The sequence below is a fragment of the Ostrinia furnacalis genome, unplaced genomic scaffold, assembly GCF_004193835.3.
Source record: "Ostrinia furnacalis isolate ACB-3 unplaced genomic scaffold, ASM419383v2 OfSCF1656, whole genome shotgun sequence".
Lineage (NCBI taxonomy): Eukaryota > Metazoa > Arthropoda > Insecta > Lepidoptera > Crambidae > Ostrinia > Ostrinia furnacalis.
In genome coordinates, this window is record NW_021131895.1 from 226,715 (window position 1) to 248,986 (window position 22,272).

The following is a 22,272-nucleotide window of genomic DNA, read 5'->3' on the forward strand; positions in this document are numbered from 1 at the left end:
CTCGAGGTACTATTTGCCTTGACTTATGCTGAGCGAGGACCTGTTTGGTACAATTTTATTTTAATTTTCTGTTTTAATTTGTAATTTGTATTGTGTTGTACCAAATAAACGTTTTTTTTTATTTTATATTATTAAACGGCTTCACCTGCGTGACATTTCGTTTGTCACAAGCAAAATTTCACGCGGGTGAAGCCGCGGGCAAAAGCTAGTACAAAATTAAATGAATTAAGTTTACAGTCAAAAAACTCATAATGGGTCAAAACAACTTTTGCCTGATTTTTCCAATCAAGTGATTTTCATTGGAACGCTTGACCAAGGTCGTTGTAGATTGGAAAAATCAGTCAAAAGTGGTTTGAACCGATATGAGTTTTGACTGTAACTTCTTAGTAAACCAGGGTGTTAGCGGAACAATGTAGATAATTTAGTCAGGCCGAGTAGACTAGGACCACTCTCACTCTTCGCGTACATTTCGTAAGAGACAACTTAAGGAGAAATAACTACATTAGGCCTGGTTTCCACCAAGGTGGAGCGGAGCAGAGAAATGTTTTTGAATAACCAGATTTCATTATTTCCACTTCTCTGCTCCGCTCCGCCTTGGTAGGAACTGTGCCTTAAGAAATTCAGGCCTCCCCAACTTGTCTGGTGACTCACCAGACAAGTTGGGGAGGTAAGTGTAGATCAAATCCCTCATTCCCTCTATTAATTCGATTGTTATAAGATCGAAGAACAGTCGATAATAATTATCTATATATATAAAAATGAAACCCGTTTCGCGTTGTCACGGCATCACGTGTGAACGGCTGAACCGATTTCGATAATTCTTTTTTTTAAATGTTTGTGGAAGTCCAAGGATGGTTCTTACGGAAAAAAATATTAAGAAAATCTCTACGCTAAGGCGGTACGAAGTTCGCCGGGTCAGCTAGTCTTTAATTAATAATTGTGACAACACTAGTGTCAAGTAAGCACGTCGTGTTTGTGCTGGCTCTGTCAGTGTCAAAATCACAGGTCAAAATCCGATTGAACCTGCTGTGGATTGAACTTATTTTATTAAATAATTTTGTGAAGTCATAACTATTACATTATTGTTAATATATCATTATTTCATTAGATAATTAAAATGGCAGACAACTACAGCGAACTTACTATTAGTGGTTTGTATTTTCATTACTTGGAACGTCTAGCATCCAATTTACTATTTTTCCCTTCTTTCATTTTAATATTTATTGCTCCATCATTATAACAGTCTTGAATTTAGAATATTAAACTATACGGAACCCTATGTACATTTTATTTGTAGTTATTTCGTTAATTTTTCCTATAACTCGATAGTTCCTGTTACGGGAACGTACGCCTATGTCGCCTCATACTTAAGGCGGCCAACCGTCCCGCATTCTGCGGGACCGTCCCGTAATGACAGTTGCAATTCCGCATTGCAATATTTAATAAAATAGTCCCGCAAATCGTCCGAGGCGTCCCGTATGTCCCGCATTCCTCGTTTCCCATCGTTTTGCTCGCATAAAAGTGTTCCACATGAAAATACAAATGACTTTTGCCTAGCCATCGTCCAGTACCTACTCTGTTTGCCAGGAACAAACGCTCCTAACAAACGACCTATTAAAAAAATGCCACTCATGTGAAAAATATGATTTTAAAAATAAATTTTAATTTGGTAGTAGTGTTGTTTGTTTCTAATTTAAGTACACCATTAACAATTCCAACAAATCCTAAGTCTTTTTGTGGATAGGGGTGGGTGTCCCGCATTGACTTATTATAAAGTTGGCCGCCTTACTCATACTGATGTCCTCTGAACTCAGTTGCACCAAATGTATTATAGTAAAATAATACTGTAATCAAATATATGGTATACCAACACTGTTTCATGTAAATAAATAAATATCTATCAAATTTAGTTTAAGGTCCATGACTAAAAGCATTCACAGGTTATGTTTAAGCATAATCAGGTAGCATTAATTAAAAAATAAATATTGTACTTACAGAGGCAAAAGACTTGTTGCGCCAGTGGAGAGACAATAATGAAAGAAAAAGTGATGAAGTCCTCAAAGTGTGGTCTGTAATATTTGGTGGTCATAAGAATGGTGTGAAAAATCTAGGAAATGAAAGTAAGTATTTAAAGTAAGAACATTTTTTATCATATCTTTTTTCAATAGNGTCAATAGAGTGGTTCTCTGCACACTATCTTAGGCTGCGTTGCACCACCTTATTTGAACTGTGACTATAAACTTAACCGGTGTTTTTGTATGAAGTTAAACAGACTTTTGATGTTTGTTAAAGTAAGATGGTGCAACCCAGCCTTAGTAGATTAGTTTAACATGTCTATCTTACTTTTAAAAATTCCTGTTGTAATAATAATAAAGTCTATTTTATTATGTTGTGTAACTAAAATTACTTGAATTCTAATGATCTTCTTTTCAGAACATCTGATTCTGGAGCAAGTGTTCTATGCTGCACTGGATTGCCACTACTACACCATGGCATCATACTGCAGTATGACACTGCAAGAAGAGTTCCCTGACAGCTACCGAGCCGCCAAGCTCACAGCAACACTGTATGAGGCTCAAGAAAAGTAAGCTATGAAATAGATATCTATGCTTCATTAAAATAGTCAACATGTATAATATAAATATCCTTGGACATTTTACACTGTGCTTCTAGTCCCAAACTAAGCAAAGCTTGTACTATAGGTACTAGACAATGGATATAAACATACTTAAATACTTTTTTTTGCTATTTAGGCTGCTAGTAAGACTGCTGAACAGTGCTGGTTAATCCAGCCTTGTTTCAATACCACTATGAGAAGTAAACCAGTTCAATCTGTTGCTGTTTACCAACATTGATCTCTTCAATATGTACTTCGATTCGGCTTTTTGAGCATTATGAAATATATAATATCTCATGTTTGATTAGTACCATATTTGATCCTTTTGTATATACCTGGTATCAATAAAGCCACAGCAGGCTTGGACTGAGCCAATTTCTTTCTAGAACTAGGACATAGAACTTGGGGGACACAATTTCCCCCCTGGGTACTCCCATGGATTCATGATTTATTTTATTATTCCAGTTACGAGGACGCCCTGGCTATGCTGGACAACATCATAAGGCTGGACGAAACGAACGCGGCGGCTCGTAAGCGCGTGGTCGCCATTCTGAAGGCGCAGGGATTGATCCAGTCGGCCATCAAGGAACTGGTCGACTATTTGAAGAAGTAAGACTGATTGTAGTTGTATTTTAAAAATTTTACTTACTAATTAAATTTTGCATAGACCGTATGAAATAATTAATAGTGTTTGTTGATGTATACTAGACGGCAAAGTTAAAGGAATTCCCAACACAGTCACACAACAATGCTGTTTGACATAGTTATCACAACAACAAATTGAGATAAAATAGTAAGACACGGGTCTTAATGCGACGTTTATTAATGAGTTACATTATGTACTCACGGCTTGACGTTTCGGCTGCGATGCTGAGATGTTAGTATCTAGCCATGCAGAATAACAAGTCCTTCCACCAACCAAATCAAGCAGAAAATTTGCCTCCATTGGGAATCGAATCCAGGACCTCCGAGTTTGAGACAAGCAGTCTTGTNTTCAATAGAGTGGTTCTGTGCACACTATCTTAGGCTGCGTTGCACCACCTTATTTGAACTGTGACTATAAACATAACCAGTGTTTTTGTATGAAGTTTAACAGACTTTTGATGTTTGTTAAAGTTAAAGTAAGATGGTGCAACCCAGCCTTAGTAGATTAGTGTAACATGTCTATCTTACTTTTAAAAATTCCTGTTAAAATAAAAAAAATAAAATAAAAAAACGTTTATTGCTTTTTACACATAAAAGGAATTACAAGAAACAAAATTACATTATAAGCTTAAAATAACTTATATGCTAAAAGAAAAAGCAAATGGAGGTGGCTCAGCATGTGCCGCCAAGGACTACCTGCCCTAGACAGCGCTGGTTTTCAGCCACCACCATTTCTCTTGAGGTGTTGTAATAATAATAAAATTAAATTATATTTTCTGTTGTGTAACTAAAATTACTTGAATCCTAATGATCTTCTTTTCAGAACATCTGATTCTGGAGCAAGTGTTCTATGCTGCATTGGATTGCCACTACTACACCATGGCATCATACTGCAGTATGACGCTGCAAGAAGAGTTCCCTGACAGCTACCGTGCTGCCAAGCTCACAGCAACACTGTATGAGGCTCAAGAAAAGTAAGCTATGTATGCTCCATTTAAATAGTCAATAGGCTAGCTAGATGACAAAATTTCAATTATTTGTCCGTCAGAAAGATAATTTATTTATTTATTTATTAGGTATATACTACAGTTGACAATCGAGTTTTGTTAGTAGATACTTAAGTACACATGGTTAGTAGTTAAGAGCTAGATTGACAACCTAATTGTATACACACAGCATGATGAATAGCGACACAGAGTAATTAGAAAATATTAGACTCATATTTTTTATTTTCTTTCATAATTAAATAATAACATGCTACATCTACATACAATTTTTTTCTAGAACTAGGACATAACTTGGGGGCCACAGCTTTCCCCCCTGGGTGTGCCCATGGATTCATGTATTATTTTATTATTTCAGTTATGAGGATGCCCTAGCTATGCTGGACAACATCATAAGGCTGGACGAAACGAACGCGGCGGCTCGTAAGCGCGTGGTCGCCATTCTGAAGGCGCAGGGACTGATCCAGTCGGCCATCAAGGAACTGGTCGACTATTTGAAGAAGTAAGACTGATTGTAGTTGTATTTTAAAAATTTTACTTACTAATTAAATTTTGCATAGACCGTATGAAATAATTAATAGTGTTTCTTGATGTATACTAGACGGCAAAGTTAAAGGAATTCCCAACACAGTCACACAACAATGCTGTTTGACATAGTTATCACAACAACAAATTGAGATAAAATAGTAAGACACGGGTCTTAATGCGACGTTTATTAATGAGTTACATTATGTACTCACGGCTTGACGTTTCGGCTGCGATGCTGAGATGTTAGTATCTAGCCATGCAGAATAACAAGTCCTTCCACCAACCAAAAAATTTTATTTACCAAGCAGAAAATTTGCCTCCATTGGGAATCGAATCCAGGACCTACGAGTTTGAGACAATTAGTCTTGTCACTAGTTTAAAAGGAGTTTTTCCACTCCAGGTTCATGTCAGACGTGGAGGCGTGGCAGGAGCTATCAGAGCTGTACCTGCAAGCTCAAGAGTACTCGCGCGCCGCCTTCTGCTGCGAGGAGATCCTGCTGCACCAGCCGCACAACCATCTGGCACACCAGCGGCTGGCCGACGTGCGGTACACCATGGTATGTGCACCATAAGGGTAACAACAGCGCACTTACGGGAACATATGATCCGGCTCGAAGGACCATATGTTCCCCGTAGGTCTAAGTTAAGCCTACTGCGAGCCCTACCCATGGTATGTGGACCATAAGTGTAGTGATGACAACAGAGGGAGCACCTACGGGAAACATACGATCCGGCTCGAAGGACCATATGTTCCCCGTAGGTATAAGTTAAGCCTACTGCGAGCCCTACCCATGGTATGTGGACCATAAGGGTAGTGATGACAACAGCGCACCTACGGGGAACATACGATCCGGCTCGAAGGACCATATGTTCCCCGTAGGTCTAAGTTAAGCCTACTGCGAGCCCTACCCATGGTATGTGCACCATAAGGGTAGTGATGACAAGAGGGAGCACCTACGAGAAACATACGATCCGGCTTGAAGGACCATATGTACTATCGGGGACTCTTCCGCCTGACCACTTTGTAGAAATTTTAGCGTAAGCGCATCGCTCCGGTCACGTGCTCACCCCGTCTCTAATTGGTTACGCATTTTACTATATTTTTACTACGACCAATAAGAGACAATCAGGGCTTAGGTTGCAATACGAAATACCATTGTGCACTTTATTGTCATACGGTTAAGGTTTAAAACGAAATGTTTCTTTTTCTTCAATCTTTCTTAGTTTTAGGCTGAGTTGCACCACCTAACTTTGACCGTAGCTATAACGGTAACCGGTGCTTTTTGTATGGAGTTTAACAGATTTTTGACGTTTGTCAAAGTTAAAGTAAGATGGTGCAACTCAGCTTTAGAATTTTAATAATAGATTTGGTTACAAACAAATAGATAATATGTATTTTTTTAATATTGTATTTTTATACGAGGTCTGTCTGCTTTTTGCTTTGGCGAACTGTCGACATATTCTCTCCTTTGTTTTTTGTGAAGTTTTGTGATCCCTAACCGATTGATTTTGTTTTGTGTTGACCCGTGCTAGTAATTGGACTGTTTGATTGCCTTTTTATTGACCTGTCTATATGAAACCTTATAGGGTCCCTCAAGCTTTAAAAAGCGAGATAGATAGGCAAGTACAGGAAATGCTCGACAATGACATTATAGAGGAGACAGTTTCGGAATGGTCTAGTCCAGTTTTATTAGTACCAAAAAAGGCAGACAAATCAAATCAAAAGAAATGGAGGTTAGTAGTTGACTACAGACAGTTAAATAACAGAATACAAGATGATAAATTCCCGTTGCCCAATATTACCGAAATCTTAGATTCTTTATCAGGAAGTATATACTTTTCAAAATTAGACCTTTCACAGTCATATTATCAGTTATCTTTAAGTCCAAACTCACGTAAATATACCTCATTTAGTTTAAATAAAATGTACCAACTTTCTCTCGATAGTGAATCTCGAAAATATACCACATTCACAGCTGGAAAACAGTACCAAATGAAGCGCTGTCCAATGGGACTTAAAACAAGCGCAAGTGTTTTTTCTAGACTAATGACGATAGCTATGGCCGGTCTTAATTACCAAAAATGTTTCATTTATCTCGATGATTGCGTTGTAATAGGAAATTGTATCGAAAACCACAACAAAAATCTCATTGATGTTCTAAATCGATTCAGAAAAGTAAATTTAAAATTAAATCCCATCAAATGTGAATTTCTGCGAAAAGAAATAGTATACCTGGGACACAAGATAACTCAGGAAGGTATTTTCCCAGACCCAGGCAAAATTGACACCATACAGACTTACCCACGGCCAAGTTGCGCTGACGAAGTAAAACGCTTTGTTGCATTTGCCAACTACTACCGACGATTCATATCAGGTTTCGCTGATATCGTGTATCCACTTAACCGATTGTGTAAAAAAGGTATAAGTTTTGAATGGACAAATGATTGCGAAATTTCATTTAATAAATTAAAATCCGCACTTATGAACCCTCCCGTATTAGACTATCCNAAATTATAGAAAGGGCTACTTTTTTCTCAGGAAATTGCACAGTTACCTCGGCATGTGCGATAGCAATTTTGTGACCCGAGCGGGCAATCGCTAGTTCAATTTTTACACGAAGCCCCATATAATATTTTGTAGCGATTCTTTATTGGGTTTCAAATTTACTAAAATGCGACGTTGCCAAACGAGCGCTACGGATGCGGGTAAGCTAAGCAATACTCAATCCTAAACGCTTTACATAGAGCTTGGTTTGCAAGGGCAAACATCTACAGTGGTGCGCCGACGCTGCTTAGACCCGAAAAATGAATGAATGGGGGCGTAGCTTAATCGAGCGTGTGTGTGCAAACAATTTAGGCCCTTAAGGTGTCAAGGCGTCCGAGTCCCCGATAGTACCCCGTAGGTCTAAGTTAAGCCTACTGCGAGCCCTACCCATGGTATGTGGACCATAAGGGTAGTGATGACAACAGAGGGAGCACCTACGGGAAACATATGATCCGGCTCGAAGGACCATATGTTCCCCGTAGGTCTAAGTTAAGCCTACTGCGAGCTCTCCCATGGTATGTGGACCATAAGGGTAGTGATGACAAGAGGGAGCACCTATGGGACACATACGTTCCGGCTCGAAGGACCGTATGTTCCCCGTAGGTCTAAGTTAAGCCTAACTGCGAGCCCTACAGGAGTTTTGTAATTAAAAGACTTAGTGGAGGCCCTAACATCACGTAGCAAATTATTTTGTTAATTATGACTCCAAAAATTATATTGATACCTTCAGGCACTGATCCAGCCTAAAGATTGTTGTCGGTCACATTTAGAGATGTGCCGCTGAGAAAGTTCTCGTTCCCGGCAATATTCCCAGTGAGAATATTCTCGAGAACCGAGAACGCTCCCGGGAATATTCTCAGTGTTCTCGACAGAATACATTTAGTTTTAATTTAAATTTTGTTGTTTATATGTGGTATTATTTGTAATGCTTCGATGTTTTATTAACTGGGCGTTAAGACTAGTCGTCATAAACAAGGCATGAAACTTGTGAGTGAAATATTGCTGTCTTGCTCACTCTTTTCGTGGCAACGCGTACCGCAGCTTTAGGACTCGGCTACGGTATTTGAACATGAGTGTGCCTCGAGTTTTAAGGCCCTTGCCACTCTGGCGGATTTCAAGCGGATTCAAAGCGGATTTAAAGCGGAGCGGCGACGCGACGGAGACGCCGCGTGAAAATATCGTGAAGCTTCCCGAAGGCTGTCCAACCGATCTGGATTCGATGATTTACCTTTTTTTTTCGAAGTTGGACCTATAGCCTGACCAGGAACATAAAAANTAAGATGGTGGTGATGGAGGTTGCGTCTCACATCACGTCGGGGTCACCAATGTGGGATATGATGATCAAGCACAATAAGGAAGCTAGATGTTAGTGCTTCCTTCCGAGCGGGTGTTATGCTCGGGGACCAAGGTCCGATTTACACCATCTTGTTTTGCCTATATGTATATACTTGGCAGGATATAAAACTCCGTCACCGCGATGCAGGTTTGTATGAGCGGCGGAGTGTGCCATAGTGAAGTAGTAACAGCGCCATCTGTTGGTCACTAGTTTGTAGTGGGCGTCGCCAAAAGCTTTTATTTATGCATGCACATCAAACAGCCGAATGAAGCCGTACTTCATCCGGTTAGCTGTCATTTGCGAACTGGTCACTAACCGTATTCGTAAACACGCGTATCTGTCACCCACCCGGATAAAAATTGTTTGCTCCGAAAAACGTTATCCAGAGTTTCATATGGTGCCGTTATTCTCACGAAAATCGAGAAGCCAGCAGAACGACGGTGATAGATAGACACGAAACTACGTTTACAATGTTTCGGAGTAGCTCCACTGGCTCGTTAACAACCGCACACAGGACGACGGTCGCGGCGACTAGACGCCTATTTTTGTCAATTTCATTTATTAGCTGTCGTCGCGACTCCGCGTTTCTCTATGCTCCGCGACTCTGTCGCGAAGAAAAGCCCGCCTTGTGTGCGCCTACACTAAGGGCTATATTTCATCGGGACACCATGGCGGCGCAACCAGTCGCCGCTACCAATAATATAAAATACTAGCTTTCCGCCCGCGGCTTCGCGCGCGTAGACGCCTGGACCCTATGTTTTTCCAAAATAAAATTTAGCCTATGTTACTCATGGTTAATGTAGCTTTCGAATGGTGAAAGAATTTTTAAAAACGGTCCAGTAGTTTTTGAGCCTATTCATTACAACCAAACAAACAAACAAACAAAGTTTTCCTCTTTATAATATTAGAGTAGATATACAGCTCTATAGAGAGTTACTCACCTGGTGTCCGTTTGGTTGCGCAAAGCTGCATACATTTTGTTGGTAGCGGCGACTGGTTGCGCCGCCATGGTGTCCCGGTGAAATATAGCCCTAATGCTAACGCACCGTATTAATTCCCCAGACGACCAACAACCTGCTCTCGCACTACAAGTCGGCAGGGCAGAGCGGCAAGCGCAAGGAGGCGTGGCGCGTGTGCCGCTGGGCGCAGGCGCGCGCCGCCCCCCCGCGCGCCCCTGGCGCCAACCTCGCCGCCATGATGCTACAGCTTGCCATCGCCGACTAGTTGGGAAGATAAGTGTATGTAAAGCCTGGTCCGTGAGCACGTAGAATTTTGGCCAATGATCCCAAGCTACCCATCCTTATCGCTCAGTTGCTGTCGCGCTCGCACATTCACTGCGGCCGCCCGTCGCACAGTCGCGACAGCAATATAATGAGGGCTATCGTTTTAGCGCTCACCAGTAGGCGCCATGTAGAGTAAGGTCCTGTCACTTGCTAGTAGCGAAGACAGTGGCGCCAACTGGTGAGCGCGAAAGTGGTAGGAGGACTATCGCATTTGCACTCATCAAGATGGCGCCACTGTAGAGTAAGGTCCTGTCAATCGACAGGGGTGCCAACTGTTAAGTATAAAAACGATAGCCCTCATTACGCGCGAGCGATGGCCAAAATTCTACGTGCTCACGGACCAGGCTTTAGGTCGTGGCAGGCCTGGCTCACTCCGCGCGGTACATCCGATAATTACCTACAGCGAAGCGCCCCGCCGGCGGGTATTATATCAGTCGAGGGTCACGCGCGCGCTCGTCAGGACGCTGGCATGCGTTGTAGTATGATTTAGAGATGAAACGGATAGTTGTTTGGCCGGATACCGGATACCGGATATCCGGCCAGCTGCTAGGCCGAATAGCCGGATATCCGGCGGCCGGATAGTTGGCCCATTGTCTCGTTTCATGTCGTGACGAGTTTAGCGCCGCACAGGTGCTTCGAAGGCGATCAGTGGGTCTATTAGTAGACTAGACTAGTCACACTTTTCGAAAATCGAATCTGTCCGAATAGAATGTCAGATTATGCCACTTGTCTAAGGGGCAGATCAATTCGAGCGATTTCGGTTGCTATCGTGAGTGTGTGATTGAATAGCGAAAATTAAATTAGTTTACTTGCTGCGTAATCTGACTGAACTGCATGCATCATCATCAAACCATCAGTGAAAAAAAAAATCGCCTTTTTTATTTGGCAATATTTAGACATTAACAGATATTATTTACTGCAGGGTGGCCCAGAAGAAAATTCACTTTTGATAATTCAATGAAACGACAACTGTACATTTTTGTAGAACTTTACCTATTGCAATTTAAAGGAAAATTAGTGCAATTTATTTTAAAATTTACTTACTTTTATAAATTTTATCGTACNCATTAAAACGACATTTCACGACGAAAAAAATAAAATATAATAAAGGAACAGTTGCCGAGAATATTGCCGAGAAAGTTCCCGAGAATATTCTCGGGAACACTGAGAATATAGCCTTTCTCTGCAAATAGAGTGTATTGTTTAATATACACTTATCTGTCGACTTAATTTATTACTATTTTACTTAAGAAAGTTTGTTTATTTCCATTTGATAAACATGATTCTCAACCTTTCTCACTTAGGAGAACGCTCCCGGGAGCGCTCCCGAGAATATTCTCAGTGAGGAGAGCGTTCTCGGGAACGGCACATCAATAGTCACATTACACGAAAATCTATTCTCGACGACCTCATATTGATTACTAGAAACTTAGTAGAAACTAGTCATAAAACATTAATGTTTTTGTTGTTTTGTAATTATAGGGTGGTGTAGAAAATATGGAATTGGCAAAGACATACTACTGCTCCGCTCTGAAATTGAACCCAGACAACATGCGAGCACTTCTTGGCTTGTTTTTGGTAAGTTTGTACTGGATACAATGGTATCGCATTACATATGGTAACATAGTTAATGAACTATGGCCGTTGGGGCAGGAAAGTTCTCGAGTGGCGACCACGGGCTGGAAGACGTAGCGTGGGCAGGCCTCCTACTAGGTGGACCGACGATCTGGTGAAGGTCGCGGGAAGAGCCTGGATGCGGGCAGCGCAGGACCGTTCATTGTGGAAAACCTTGGAGTGGCCTTTGTCCAGCAGTGGACGTCATTTGGCTGAAATGAACGAACGAACCATTAACTAAGTTGTTGTTAGATACAACTTCCTAAAATTCTCAGTAGCTAATTTTTCAATTTAAGGTTTCACTAAAAGCTGTTTTAGTGAAATATTTTTTAAGAAGTGGTCAGTCAACTGCCCAAAACTATAATGTATTTATTCTGAACTTTAAATGTATTGTACTCGTCCCCCAGACGACCAACAACCTGCTCTCGCACTACAAGTCAGCAGGGCAGAGCGGCAAGCGCAAGGAGGCGTGGCGCGTGTGCCGCTGGGCGCAGGCGCGCGCCGCCCCCCCGCGCGCCCCCGGCGCCAACCTCGCCGCCATGATGCTACAGCTTGCCATCGCCGACTAAAGCCCGGTCGCCGACCACGTAGAATTGACCCCAAGCTACCCATCCTTATCGCTCGCGCGTAATTATGTTGCTGTCGCGCTCGCACACTCACTGCGGCCGCCCGTCGCACAGTCGCGACAGCAATATAATGAGGGCTATCGTTTTAGCGCTCACCAGTAGGCGCCACTGTAGAGTAAGGTCCTGTCACTTGCTAGTAGCGAAGACAGTGGCGCCAACTGGTGAGCGCGAAAGTGGTAGGAGGACTATCGCATTTGCACTCATCAAGATGGCGCCACTGTAGAGTAAGGTCCTGTCAATCGACAGGGGTGCCAACTGTTAAGTATAAAAACGATAGCCCTCATTACGCGCGAGCGATGGCCAAAATTCTACGTGCTCACGGACCAGGCTTTAGGTCGTGGAGAGGACGTGGTGACCATTTGCAACAGATAAGGCGCGCTGATGCACTCTGGCCCTCGGCGCTGACAGACGAAATGTATGAAGCGTCGGCGCCGAGTGATCAGCGTCACTCAGGAACGTTCACTTCAATTACATACATATTGATCTATCAGCGCTGACGATCAAAAACCAGCCTAACATACATATTGATCTGTCAGCGCCGAAGGTCAGCGCGATTCTAAAACCCGCCTTATGATACTTCAGTTACTTTTTGTAAGCTGTCAAAACTCTGTTTTTTGTACAATTTGTACTACTATGATGATCCGCTCGCTGCCATGATGCTACAGCTCGCTATCGCCGACTAGTTGGGAAGATAAGTTAGCTCATTTGGGGGAGGGCGTGGTGAGTGTGGTGACCATTTTCCATATAAGGCACGCTGACCGTCGGCGTTAACAGTCGAAATCTATGAAGCTTCAACCACACCAACTGCAACGCGTGCAATACGGCTTGCACGAAAAACTTTCGAGTTCGAATCGTTTGCGTATTCCAATCGCCATCAAAAGATTTAGCACGAAAACTACAACAGCGCCCTTGTGAACGTGTCGTAAAGTGAACTTAGTATGAGAAATGGTTGCACGAAACTTATTTTAAGAATCAAAATTGTCACGTTATCGTTTAATTCGAAGGTTGAGTATCGAATTTTTTCGAATACGCAAACGATTCGAAGACGAAAGTTGTTCATGCTAGAGGTACAGCACAGCATATCGATCGCCATCACTGTCATGGGTCGCGCGACCGGTCATTGACCTATGATTACGCCGGCGATAGCGATCTGTACCTCTAGTACGAAAAACTTTCGAGTTCGTTTCGTTGCGTATTCAAAGTGTCATCGAAAAATTTTGTATGAAAAATTAAACAGCGCCCCCTATATTATAGCCGCCCTAGGGGGCGCTGTTTAATTTTTCATACAAAATTTTTCGATGACACTTTGAATACGCAACGAAACGAACTCGAAAGTTTTTCCTACTAGAGGTACTGCACGTGTTGGTGTGGTTGAAGCTTGAATCGTCGAGCGATCAGCGTCACTTATGAACGTTTCCTTTAACCTACATATTGATCTGTCAGCGAGCCGTCAGCGCGATTATAAAACCCTCTATGCCGCATTAGGTCGGGGTGGTACAGCGAATTGCATAGTAAGTGATGTGCAGCGCAGTATCAAATCCATTCCGAGCGTTAGGGCCTTGCCACACTGGCGGATTGTAAACGTTTTCTAGGCGGAGCGGCGGAGACGCCGAGGCTTTTTGCAAGCATTTTGTCGACCGCTTGCAATCCGCTAGTATGGCAGCTCACTTAATGTGTTACCCTCAGTATGTTATGTTACAAATAGTAAGATAATTATTGTAATTTTGCATTTTCTGTGCACTCTCAACATACCTAAATTGTTTTATTATAAGTGTAGATAAATATTTACATGAATTAAATGTGGTTTGTTTTCAGTATGCATATCATTTATTGATTCGAGTTTATTATTTCAAATATAGTCAATATAAAAAATTAAATACAATTTGACTAATGTAAGTCATAAGGAGTGAATATTATGTTAAATGCTTAGTTATTCATTCGAATTAAGGTCATATTATGTTTATTTTATACCACTTTAAAGCGGTTTGGTTGTTAATTTATTCAAATATAAATTGATTATTAAGTATTGAGAGTTTATTTAATTACTTTTCTCCTATCATCACACTTTTTAGAACATGTAGCGGGAATTAAAGCAAACAAAATATAAAATTTGATTGTTGTATTTACAAAACATCTTACAGAAATAGAATATTATCACGTGACGTCACCGGCGGCCATCTTCGCTTTATACGCAGCGGTGGCGGCGATTTCCTCCGCGCGTCTTTCTTTCTTCTCTCGCCTCGATATCTCACCCATAGCGAAGTATTTTTCTCTGAAAAAAATAATAATTGTATAATCTCGTTTCTGGGAGTAGGAGCACACCGTTGATTTTTCGTCGGCCGATAGTTGGGCCCGATTTTAATTTGTATGAAGAATCGGCCAAATCGAATCTGCTTAGTGTGCGCAATCCCATACATGCCCATAATGATCAACTGCCCGACTAAACTATCGGCCGACGAAAAATCAACGGTGTGCGCCTACTCTGACGTAAAAACACAGTAGACTACAAAAAATACTGATAAATCCCCTTTTACATTCAGAACTTTATGTGCTACGCAATAAAGTTCAAATTGAAGTTGTGCGCGCCCGAGTGCGGATTGACAGGCAAGTTAGGCATGTCGTCATGCGTCTTCTCGTAGGTCAGCAGTTCAGCACTCAGCAGTCGGCGCGCCGTCAGCATTACACTTGCAACTTTATCGACTACGTTATAAAGTTAAAATTACCTGAAGTTGTGGGTGCCCGAGTGTGGGTCGACGGGCAAGTTAGGCACATCGTCGAGCGTCTTCTCGTAGGTCAGCAGCCGGCGCCGTCAGCATTACATTTGGAACTTTATCGACTACGCAATAAAGTTTAAATTACCTGAAGTTGTCCGTTCTGGAAATCGGGTCGACGGGCAAGTTAGGCACATCGTCGAGCGTCTTCTCGTAGGTCAGCATTACATTTTGAACTTTACCGACTGCGTAATAAAGTTTGAATTACCTAAAGTTGTGCGTGGCCGAGTGAGTCGACAGGCAAGTTGGGCACGTCGTCGCGCGTCTTGTCGTAGGTCAGCAGTCGCGACGCGCTGTCAGCTTCGACAATACTTGATCGGAGTGCTTTATTGCACTTGGAACTTTATCGACTACGTAATAAAGTTCAAATTACCTGAAGTTGTGGGTCCCCGAGTGCGGATCGACGGGCAAGTTAGGCATGTCGTCGCGCATCTTTTCGTAGGTCAGCAGTCGACGCGCCGTCAGCTTCGACAATACTTGCTCGGAGTTAGATACGAGTTCTAGGCACGGGTGTCGCGGGAGTTGATCCTCTTTGTACTCCTCTCTAAAGACAATAATAATAACAAACTTTATTATGTCAGTTGTAGTTGAGCAGTCTAAAAAAAAGATTTGAAACTGCGAATCGCTGTGAAAAATCCAATCTAAGGCAGATTATGTCTGTAGAGAAGATATGAATCTTTTTTTACTGTATCTGGTCGCTTGCACACTCACTGCGGGCGCCCGTCGCACAGTCGCGACAGAAATATAATTACGCGCGAGCGATAAGGATGGGTAGCTAGGGGCCATTGGACAAAATTCTACGTGCTCACGGACCAGGCTTTATTTGGAAATGTTTGGGGAGGCTATATCCTGTGTGTGGACGTCCTGCGACTGAAATGATGATGATCAATTTTATTCTTTGCCTAGACTAAAAGCTGTCGAGTGTTTATAGATTTAAGAAATTTCGTAAACAAGATATTAACGCCCGTATTCACAAACGATGCTTGCTTAAGTGAAGCAGCAAATCGAACGCACAGCGTTGAATAGATCTCAGTGATTGGTTCGTGTGTCACGCTGACGCTGTGCGACCACGCGTGACACACGAAAGAGAGAAACCTCATAGTAATGTTTGTGAATACGGGCGCAAATCTTTTAGCGCTTCTATAAAGTATGAAGTTTTCATCACATTTCTACTAACCTGACCAGCGGATACCAGCACACCAGCCGGCCACCCATCCGGAGCTTCCTCGCAGCGAAGTCCAACAGGTCGCTGTAGATGTGAGGCAGCGCGTACTCCACCTTGGAAGGCACGTGGTGCACCAGGTGCTCCTCGATCAGGATGTAGTTGGGTTTCTCGATGCCTATCTTTTCGGCCGGCTCGCGGACGCCGTACGGTGCTGGGAAGTTGACGACTGGTTTTAGAAAGTACGGCCAACGAGAAGCGATACCAAATGTAAACAAACCCAATGTCATAGGTCAGTCTTTCCCAAAGTGGGCGATAACGCCCCCCTGTGGGCGCTGCAGGCTTAAAGGGGGGCAGTATGAGACCCAGAAAAAAAATCGGGACCTTGTGTAGAGGCTTGGGAGGCGTCATTTACTAGGAGGACTCTTAGACACCGACTGAGCACTCGACTTTCGACTACAAATGGGGGCGAAAAAAGAATTTATTCTCAAAGTGGGCAGTAGACAAAACAAGTTTGGGAACCGATGTCATTAGGTGAACCCGTCTGACTTTGACATATTTTGGCGGGAGAACGAGACATTACGACAAATACACAAGATGGGAAGAGACAGAATATATTGTCAACTCGACAGTCGTATCGACCTTTTGTATCGCTACGAGTTGGCGCCACTGTAGATTATGGTCCTGTCACTTGCTCGTTTCATCCATGAAGACGCGCCCCACCATTTTTTGGTCGAATGAAGCGCGGGGTGCGGGGAGTTTGATCCGAGCAATTCGAGCGTCATTATTGTAGTGTGTATGCACAGTGCACACTCATGGATAATTTAGCGTGTACCGATAACACTCAAACATTAGTGGAAGAATGGAGGAAGTGGGCGCGTCTTTGTGGATGAAACGACTTATAGCAGAGATAGTGATACCGCCACCACTATAAATATTAGATCCCGTCGCTCGCCAGTGGTGCCAAAATAAGAACTATAGCCCTCATTGGGTGTGACGTGAAAGTTATTTGTGGAACGTAAATGGAATGGGACAGAGTAAAGATCATATCATATCATAAACTTACGATCAGTGATAATCGCGTCGAATCTAAGGCTGTCCCTCCACATGGGCAGCGAAAAGTCGCTGACCATCACGTCAAGGTACCGTGATGATGTGCCGTACTGCTTCATGTTGCCGCGAATGCTCTCTTCTTTCGCGCGCGCCTGCAGTGGATTGAGAGGCTTATAGTAAAGTGGCATAAATATGAAATAACAGTGTTTTTTTTTTAAGAATAAAGAAAGCTGGAGTTATTTGACCAACTGTCATGGTCAAGGCGTGTATTGATTAGTTTCTAACCGGTCCGACGCCGTACGCTCACTATAGTTTCTGTCTAGTATAAAATAATAATAATAATTTATTCAATAAAATAATGTTTATAAGAACTTATTATGCTAGAGTTTACATATATTTCAATAGTCTTTTGTAGCCTGAGCTAGGTTAAAAACCTGTGTTTCAGGCGAAAAAAGCTCAAATAAAAATAAATTGGTTTGAGATTGAAAAGCATTTGAATACATACTTGGTTACCTTTTGTCCGACGCGCGTGGGTCGTGTTCTGCCGTGTAGCATCAAGAAGTCTATGTCTGACCCCCACACAAAACCTGTATCAAAAGTAGAATATTTTAAAATAATAAAGGAATAAGTGTGTATGTCGTCTATAATGTTTCAGTGTGGCAATGCTAAAAGACATGAAATGAGCATTCTAATCTAGACCTTTTTAGAAAGCATACTCGAAATATGGCGCCAACAGTAGAAAGCATAATTGACGGATCTCATTTAGGATTTCAAAGACAACACAGGATTAAAAAAGATTAAATGTACTTTTTTACTACAGTAGCAGTTTACTAAAACCTGATATTACCTCCAAAATGAGCAGCAGAAACCAGCAGTGAGCCGGACCCAACGAATGGGTCCAACACCAGGTCGCCCGGGGCCACCCGAGCCTGGTTAGCCATGATCAGTGCCAGCTGAGCATCCATGCTGGTGTTCCCGATGAACTGGCGCTTCTTCAGCGAGTGGAACTGGATGACGTCACGCTGCCCATCAGCTATCTGATGAAAAGATTTAGATTGTTTTAACCTTGGTGAAAATTAGCTTGATAACCGAAATTCTCAGTGGGGATCTAACCACACAAAGAATCTTTTCATAATTTTTTACTGATTGCTATGAGAAGAAAAATGTTTTGATAAATTTCCAAAAATATCTCAAGTGGAAGTAAAAAAGTATAGCTTATTATAGCATGATAGATAAGAGTAAAAACTTGTTGAGAACTTTTNTGAATTTTTTCGAATACGCAAACGATTCGAAGACGAAAGTTGTTCATGCCAGAGGTACAGCAGATCGAAATCACTGTCATGGGTCGCGCGACCGGTCATTGACCTATGATTGCGCCGGCGATGGCGTTCTACACGCGTTGGTGTGGTTGAAGCTTGAATTGTCGAGTGATCAGCGTCACTTATGAAAGTTTCCTTTAACATACATATTGATCAGCGATCCGTCAGCGCGATTCTAAAACCCTCTGCCGCATTAGGTCGGGGTGGTACAGCGAGTTGCATAGTAAGTGATGTGCAGCGCAGTATCAAATCCATTCCGAGCGTTAGGGCCTTGCCACACTGGCGGATTGTAAACGTTTTCTAGGCGGAGCGGTGGAGACGCCGAGGCTTTTTGCAAGCATTTTGTCGAATCCGCTAGTGTGGCAGCTCACTTATTGTGTTACCCTCAGTATGTTATGTTACAAATAGTAAGATAATAATTATAATTATGCATTTTCTGTGCACTCTCAACATACCTAGATTGTTTTATTATAAGTATAGATAAATATTTACATGAATTAAATGTGGTTTGTTTTCAGTATGCATATCATTTATTGATTCGAGTTTATTATTTCAAATATAGTTAATATAAAAAATGAAATACATTTTGACTAATGTAAGTCATAAGGAGTGAATATTATGTTAAATGCTTAGTTATTCATTCTAATTAAGATCATATTATGTTTATTTTATACCACTTGAAAGCGGTTTGGTTGTTAATTTATTCAAATATAAAATGAATATTAAGTATTAAGAGTTTTTCATTACTTTTCTCCTATTATCACACTTTTTAGAACAAGTAGCGGGAATGAAAGCAAACTAAATATAAAATTTGATTGTTGTATTTACAGAACTTCTTACAGAAATAGAATAATTATCACGTGACGTCACCGGCGGCCATCTTTGCTTTATACGCAGCGGTGGCGGCGATCTCCTCCGCGCGTCTTTCTTTCTTCTCTCGCCTCGATATCTCACCCATAGCGAAGTATTTCTCTCTGTGAAAAAAAAATTGTATATTCTCGTTTCTGACGTAAAAAAACACTATACTACAAAAAGTACTGTGTATATTCAAAACTTTATCTACTACGAAATAAAGTTTAAATTACTTAAAGTTGTGCGTGTGGACAGTCCGGGACAGACGCGCCGTCAGCTTCGACAGTACTTGATCGGAGTGCGGATCGACGGGCAAGTTAGGAACATCGTCGCGCGTTTCCTCGTATATGTCAGCAGCCGGCGCGCCGTCAATATTAGGCCATGTGAAAAGGGCCTTACACTTGCAACTTCATCGACTACGTAATAAAGTTCAAATTACCTGAAGTTGTGCGTGCCTGAGTGCGGATCGACGGGCAAGTTAGGGACGTCGTCGCGAGTCTTTTCGTAGGACAGCAGCCGGCGCGCTGTCAGCTTCGAGAGTACTTGGTCGGAGTGCTTTATTGCACTTTGAACTTTAACTACTACGTAATAAAGTTCAAATTACCTGAAGTTGTGGGTCCCCGAGTGCGGATCGACGGGCAAGTTAGGCACGTCGTCGCGCGTCTTTTCGTAGGTCAGCAGTCGACGCGCTGTCAGCTTCGACAATACTTGCTCGGAGTGCTTTATTGCACTTGGAACTTTATCGACTACGTAATAAAGTTTAAATTACCTGAAGTTGTGCGTGCCTGAGTGCGGATCGACGGGCAAGTTAGGCACGTCGTCGCGCGTCTTTTCGTAGGTCAGCAGTCGACGCGCCGTCAGCTTCGACAATACTTGCTCGGAGTTAGATACGAGTTCTAGGCACGGGTGTCGCGGGAGTTGATCCTCTTTGTACTCCTCTCTAAAGACAATAATAACAAACTTTATTATGTCAGTTGTAGTTGAGCAGTCTAAAAAAAAAGATTTGAAACTGCGAATCGCTGTGAAAAATCCAATCTAAGGCGGATTATGTCTGTAGAGAAGATATGAATCTTTTTTTACTGTATCTGGTCGCTTGCACACTCACTGCGGGCGCCCGTCGCACAGTCGCGACAGAAATATAATTACGCGCGAGCGATAAGGATGGGTAGCTAGGGGCCATTGGACAAAATTCTACGTGCTCACGGACCAGGCTTTATTTGGAAATGTTTGGGGAGGCTATATCCTGTGTGTGGACGTCCTGCGGCTGAAATGATGATGATCAATTTTATTCTTTGCCTAGACTAAAAGCTGTCGAGTTAGATTTAAGAAATTTCGTAAACAAGATATTAACGCCCGTATTCACAAACGATGCTTGCTTAAGTGAAGCAACAAATCGAACGCACAGCGTTGAATGGAGCTCTGCGATTGGTTCGTGTGTCACGCTGACGCTGTGCGACCACGCGTGACACACGAAAGAGAGACACCTCATAGTAATGGATTACTNTTGAGAACTTTTCGAATTTTATCATCAACAAGGCTGTAGATGCATTCATAAAATCATTATAAAAAACCATACATGGTACACCTTACCCATCTTCCAAAAAATAAGTCATGTGGCTCCTCAGGCACATTGTTTGGGTCCACTCCATAGAACTCCAAGTATGACAGAGTCACGTCTGGTTTCTTCAGCTTCACAGCACCTTCCAGGGGCATGTAGCTGAATTTCTGTAATTTTAATAAATTAATTCTCAATCATTCAAAATAGAGAAGGAACGTAAATATGGTTATCATGCTTATAAGTAAAAGATGCCTAGATATCTTTATGACTTAAATGGAAAAACATTGTCTTTTTACCTCAATCTTATCAACTTTTTCTTTCATTGAGAAATGCTTACAGAAAGTCTCAACTTCAATCTTGAACGACTTGTCTTTTGAACAGCAAGGATCAATCAGAGACCGCGGGCACACATGGCCGTCACTTATTCCACAATCATTCACTGTCCCATTATTATTCACCATCCATTTACCAGTTAAATTAAGTAACGCACTCTTCAAAGTTGTGTGGAGTTGGGATTCTGTCTTAGCTCTAGCCCATAGTTCTATACAATTTTTGAGAAGAACGGACCTAGATGCTATTTTCCTAGCGCATTCTTCAGTAGGCAACTCCACAATCCAGTATGGTTTCCTCATACATGGTTCTTCTATGAACCTGATTGGAATATTTAAAACTGAAAGTATACTTTGCATTTCCTGTAACAATAACGTCAAATGAAAATAGGTTCCATTTTTCCTAGTATAAAATTAATGAAAAAACATGATCCACTCACACCATGTCGGAAATCAACGTGTTCATGAGCGAACCATAACAAATATCGACGCCACATCGTACTAGTAAATTGAGTAGGAATTGTTTTCAGAAGAATAATAAATCTAAAGAACCAGATTCCAAAATTAAACTCTCATCTTCATTAAAAATCGAATCGAGATTTTTCTTCCCATCACTCACAACATAACCCATAGAGAAAAGTAATACATAACCTAAAAAAATTGACATTACATGTCTGACGTTTGTTTTTTTTTTGTTCGTTTCGTTTCTTGTGGAATAAGAAATGACAACAAGACGTGTTGAGGGTGAGGAGCAAAGAATAAAATTTACTCAGGTGAGGACTTGAGGAGGCCATCAAGCCATCAACACAAGCAGAGATACAATTTTGTTGAATTTTGGAGACCCAGCTTCATATAAAATATTTTATCCTGTTTGTGTTCTAACCACAGATATGGATTAGAGGTTCTAACCGAATATTACATCCAGTATGAGTATGTGTTCGAAAGTTCGCCTTAACTTTGTTTGAGCGATTCAATAACATTAGAATCTGTAAACAAACATACTACAAAATCTGTGATCCAATGCACGAAA

At 41.8% G+C, this 22,272-nt stretch overlaps 2 protein-coding genes across 4 annotated transcripts; one reads left to right on the forward strand and one right to left on the reverse strand.

Annotated features, from left to right (window-relative positions):
• The first annotated feature begins 978 nt into the window (after nucleotides 1-978).
• On the forward strand, nucleotides 979-12,211 carry LOC114353408 (ER membrane protein complex subunit 2). 3 transcript variants are annotated; one of them, XM_028305403.1, is made up of 7 exons: nucleotides 979-1,151; nucleotides 1,998-2,120; nucleotides 2,434-2,584; nucleotides 3,083-3,226; nucleotides 5,195-5,351; nucleotides 11,441-11,536; nucleotides 11,980-12,211. In XM_028305403.1, exons 1-7 carry the CDS (start codon nucleotides 1,118-1,120, stop codon nucleotides 12,139-12,141), a joined length of 867 nt encoding a protein of 288 aa, XP_028161204.1. In that variant the 5' UTR covers nucleotides 979-1,117; the 3' UTR covers nucleotides 12,142-12,211. The 3 variants fall into 3 exon arrangements, with proteins under 3 accessions (XP_028161204.1, XP_028161205.1, XP_028161203.1); XM_028305404.1 differs by lacking the exons at nucleotides 2,434-2,584; nucleotides 3,083-3,226 and adding exons at nucleotides 4,086-4,236; nucleotides 4,625-4,768; XM_028305402.1 differs by lacking the exon at nucleotides 3,083-3,226 and adding an exon at nucleotides 4,625-4,768 and having other exon boundaries at nucleotides 980-1,151.
• Nucleotides 12,212-14,302: 2,091 nt separating this feature from the next.
• Nucleotides 14,303-21,870, reverse strand: LOC114353386 (tRNA (guanine(10)-N2)-methyltransferase homolog). Its single transcript, XM_028305369.1, has 9 exons — nucleotides 21,683-21,870; nucleotides 21,210-21,605; nucleotides 20,946-21,080; nucleotides 18,032-18,221; nucleotides 17,698-17,771; nucleotides 17,198-17,336; nucleotides 16,147-16,345; nucleotides 15,343-15,513; nucleotides 14,303-14,470 (listed from the first exon to the last, which is right to left on the reverse strand). Exons 1-9 carry the CDS (start codon nucleotides 21,737-21,739, stop codon nucleotides 14,353-14,355), a joined length of 1,479 nt encoding a protein of 492 aa, XP_028161170.1. The 5' UTR covers nucleotides 21,740-21,870; the 3' UTR covers nucleotides 14,303-14,352.
• Nucleotides 21,871-22,272: the final 402 nt, after the last annotated feature.

Bases quoted from the DNA above. Each gene is read 5' to 3' on its own strand.
- LOC114353408 (XM_028305403.1), top strand. From the start codon at position 1,118: ATGGCAGACAACTACAGCGAACTTACTATTAGTG. The intron at 2,121-2,433 runs GTAAGTATTTAA...TCTTCTTTTCAG, and splicing joins GAAAAATCTAGGAAATGAAA to AACATCTGATTCTGGAGCAA. The intron at 11,537-11,979 runs GTAAGTTTGTAC...CTCGTCCCCCAG, and splicing joins CACTTCTTGGCTTGTTTTTG to ACGACCAACAACCTGCTCTC.
- LOC114353386 (XM_028305369.1), bottom strand. From the start codon at position 21,739: ATGTGGCGTCGATATTTGTTATGGTTCGCTCATGAACACGTTGATTTC. The intron at 18,222-20,945 runs GTAAGGTGTACC...TCTTTTCATCAG, and splicing joins ACTTATTTTTTGGAAGATGG to ATAGCTGATGGGCAGCGTGA. The intron at 17,772-18,031 runs GTAATATCAGGT...CTTTTGATACAG, and splicing joins TTCTGCTGCTCATTTTGGAG to GTTTTGTGTGGGGGTCAGAC.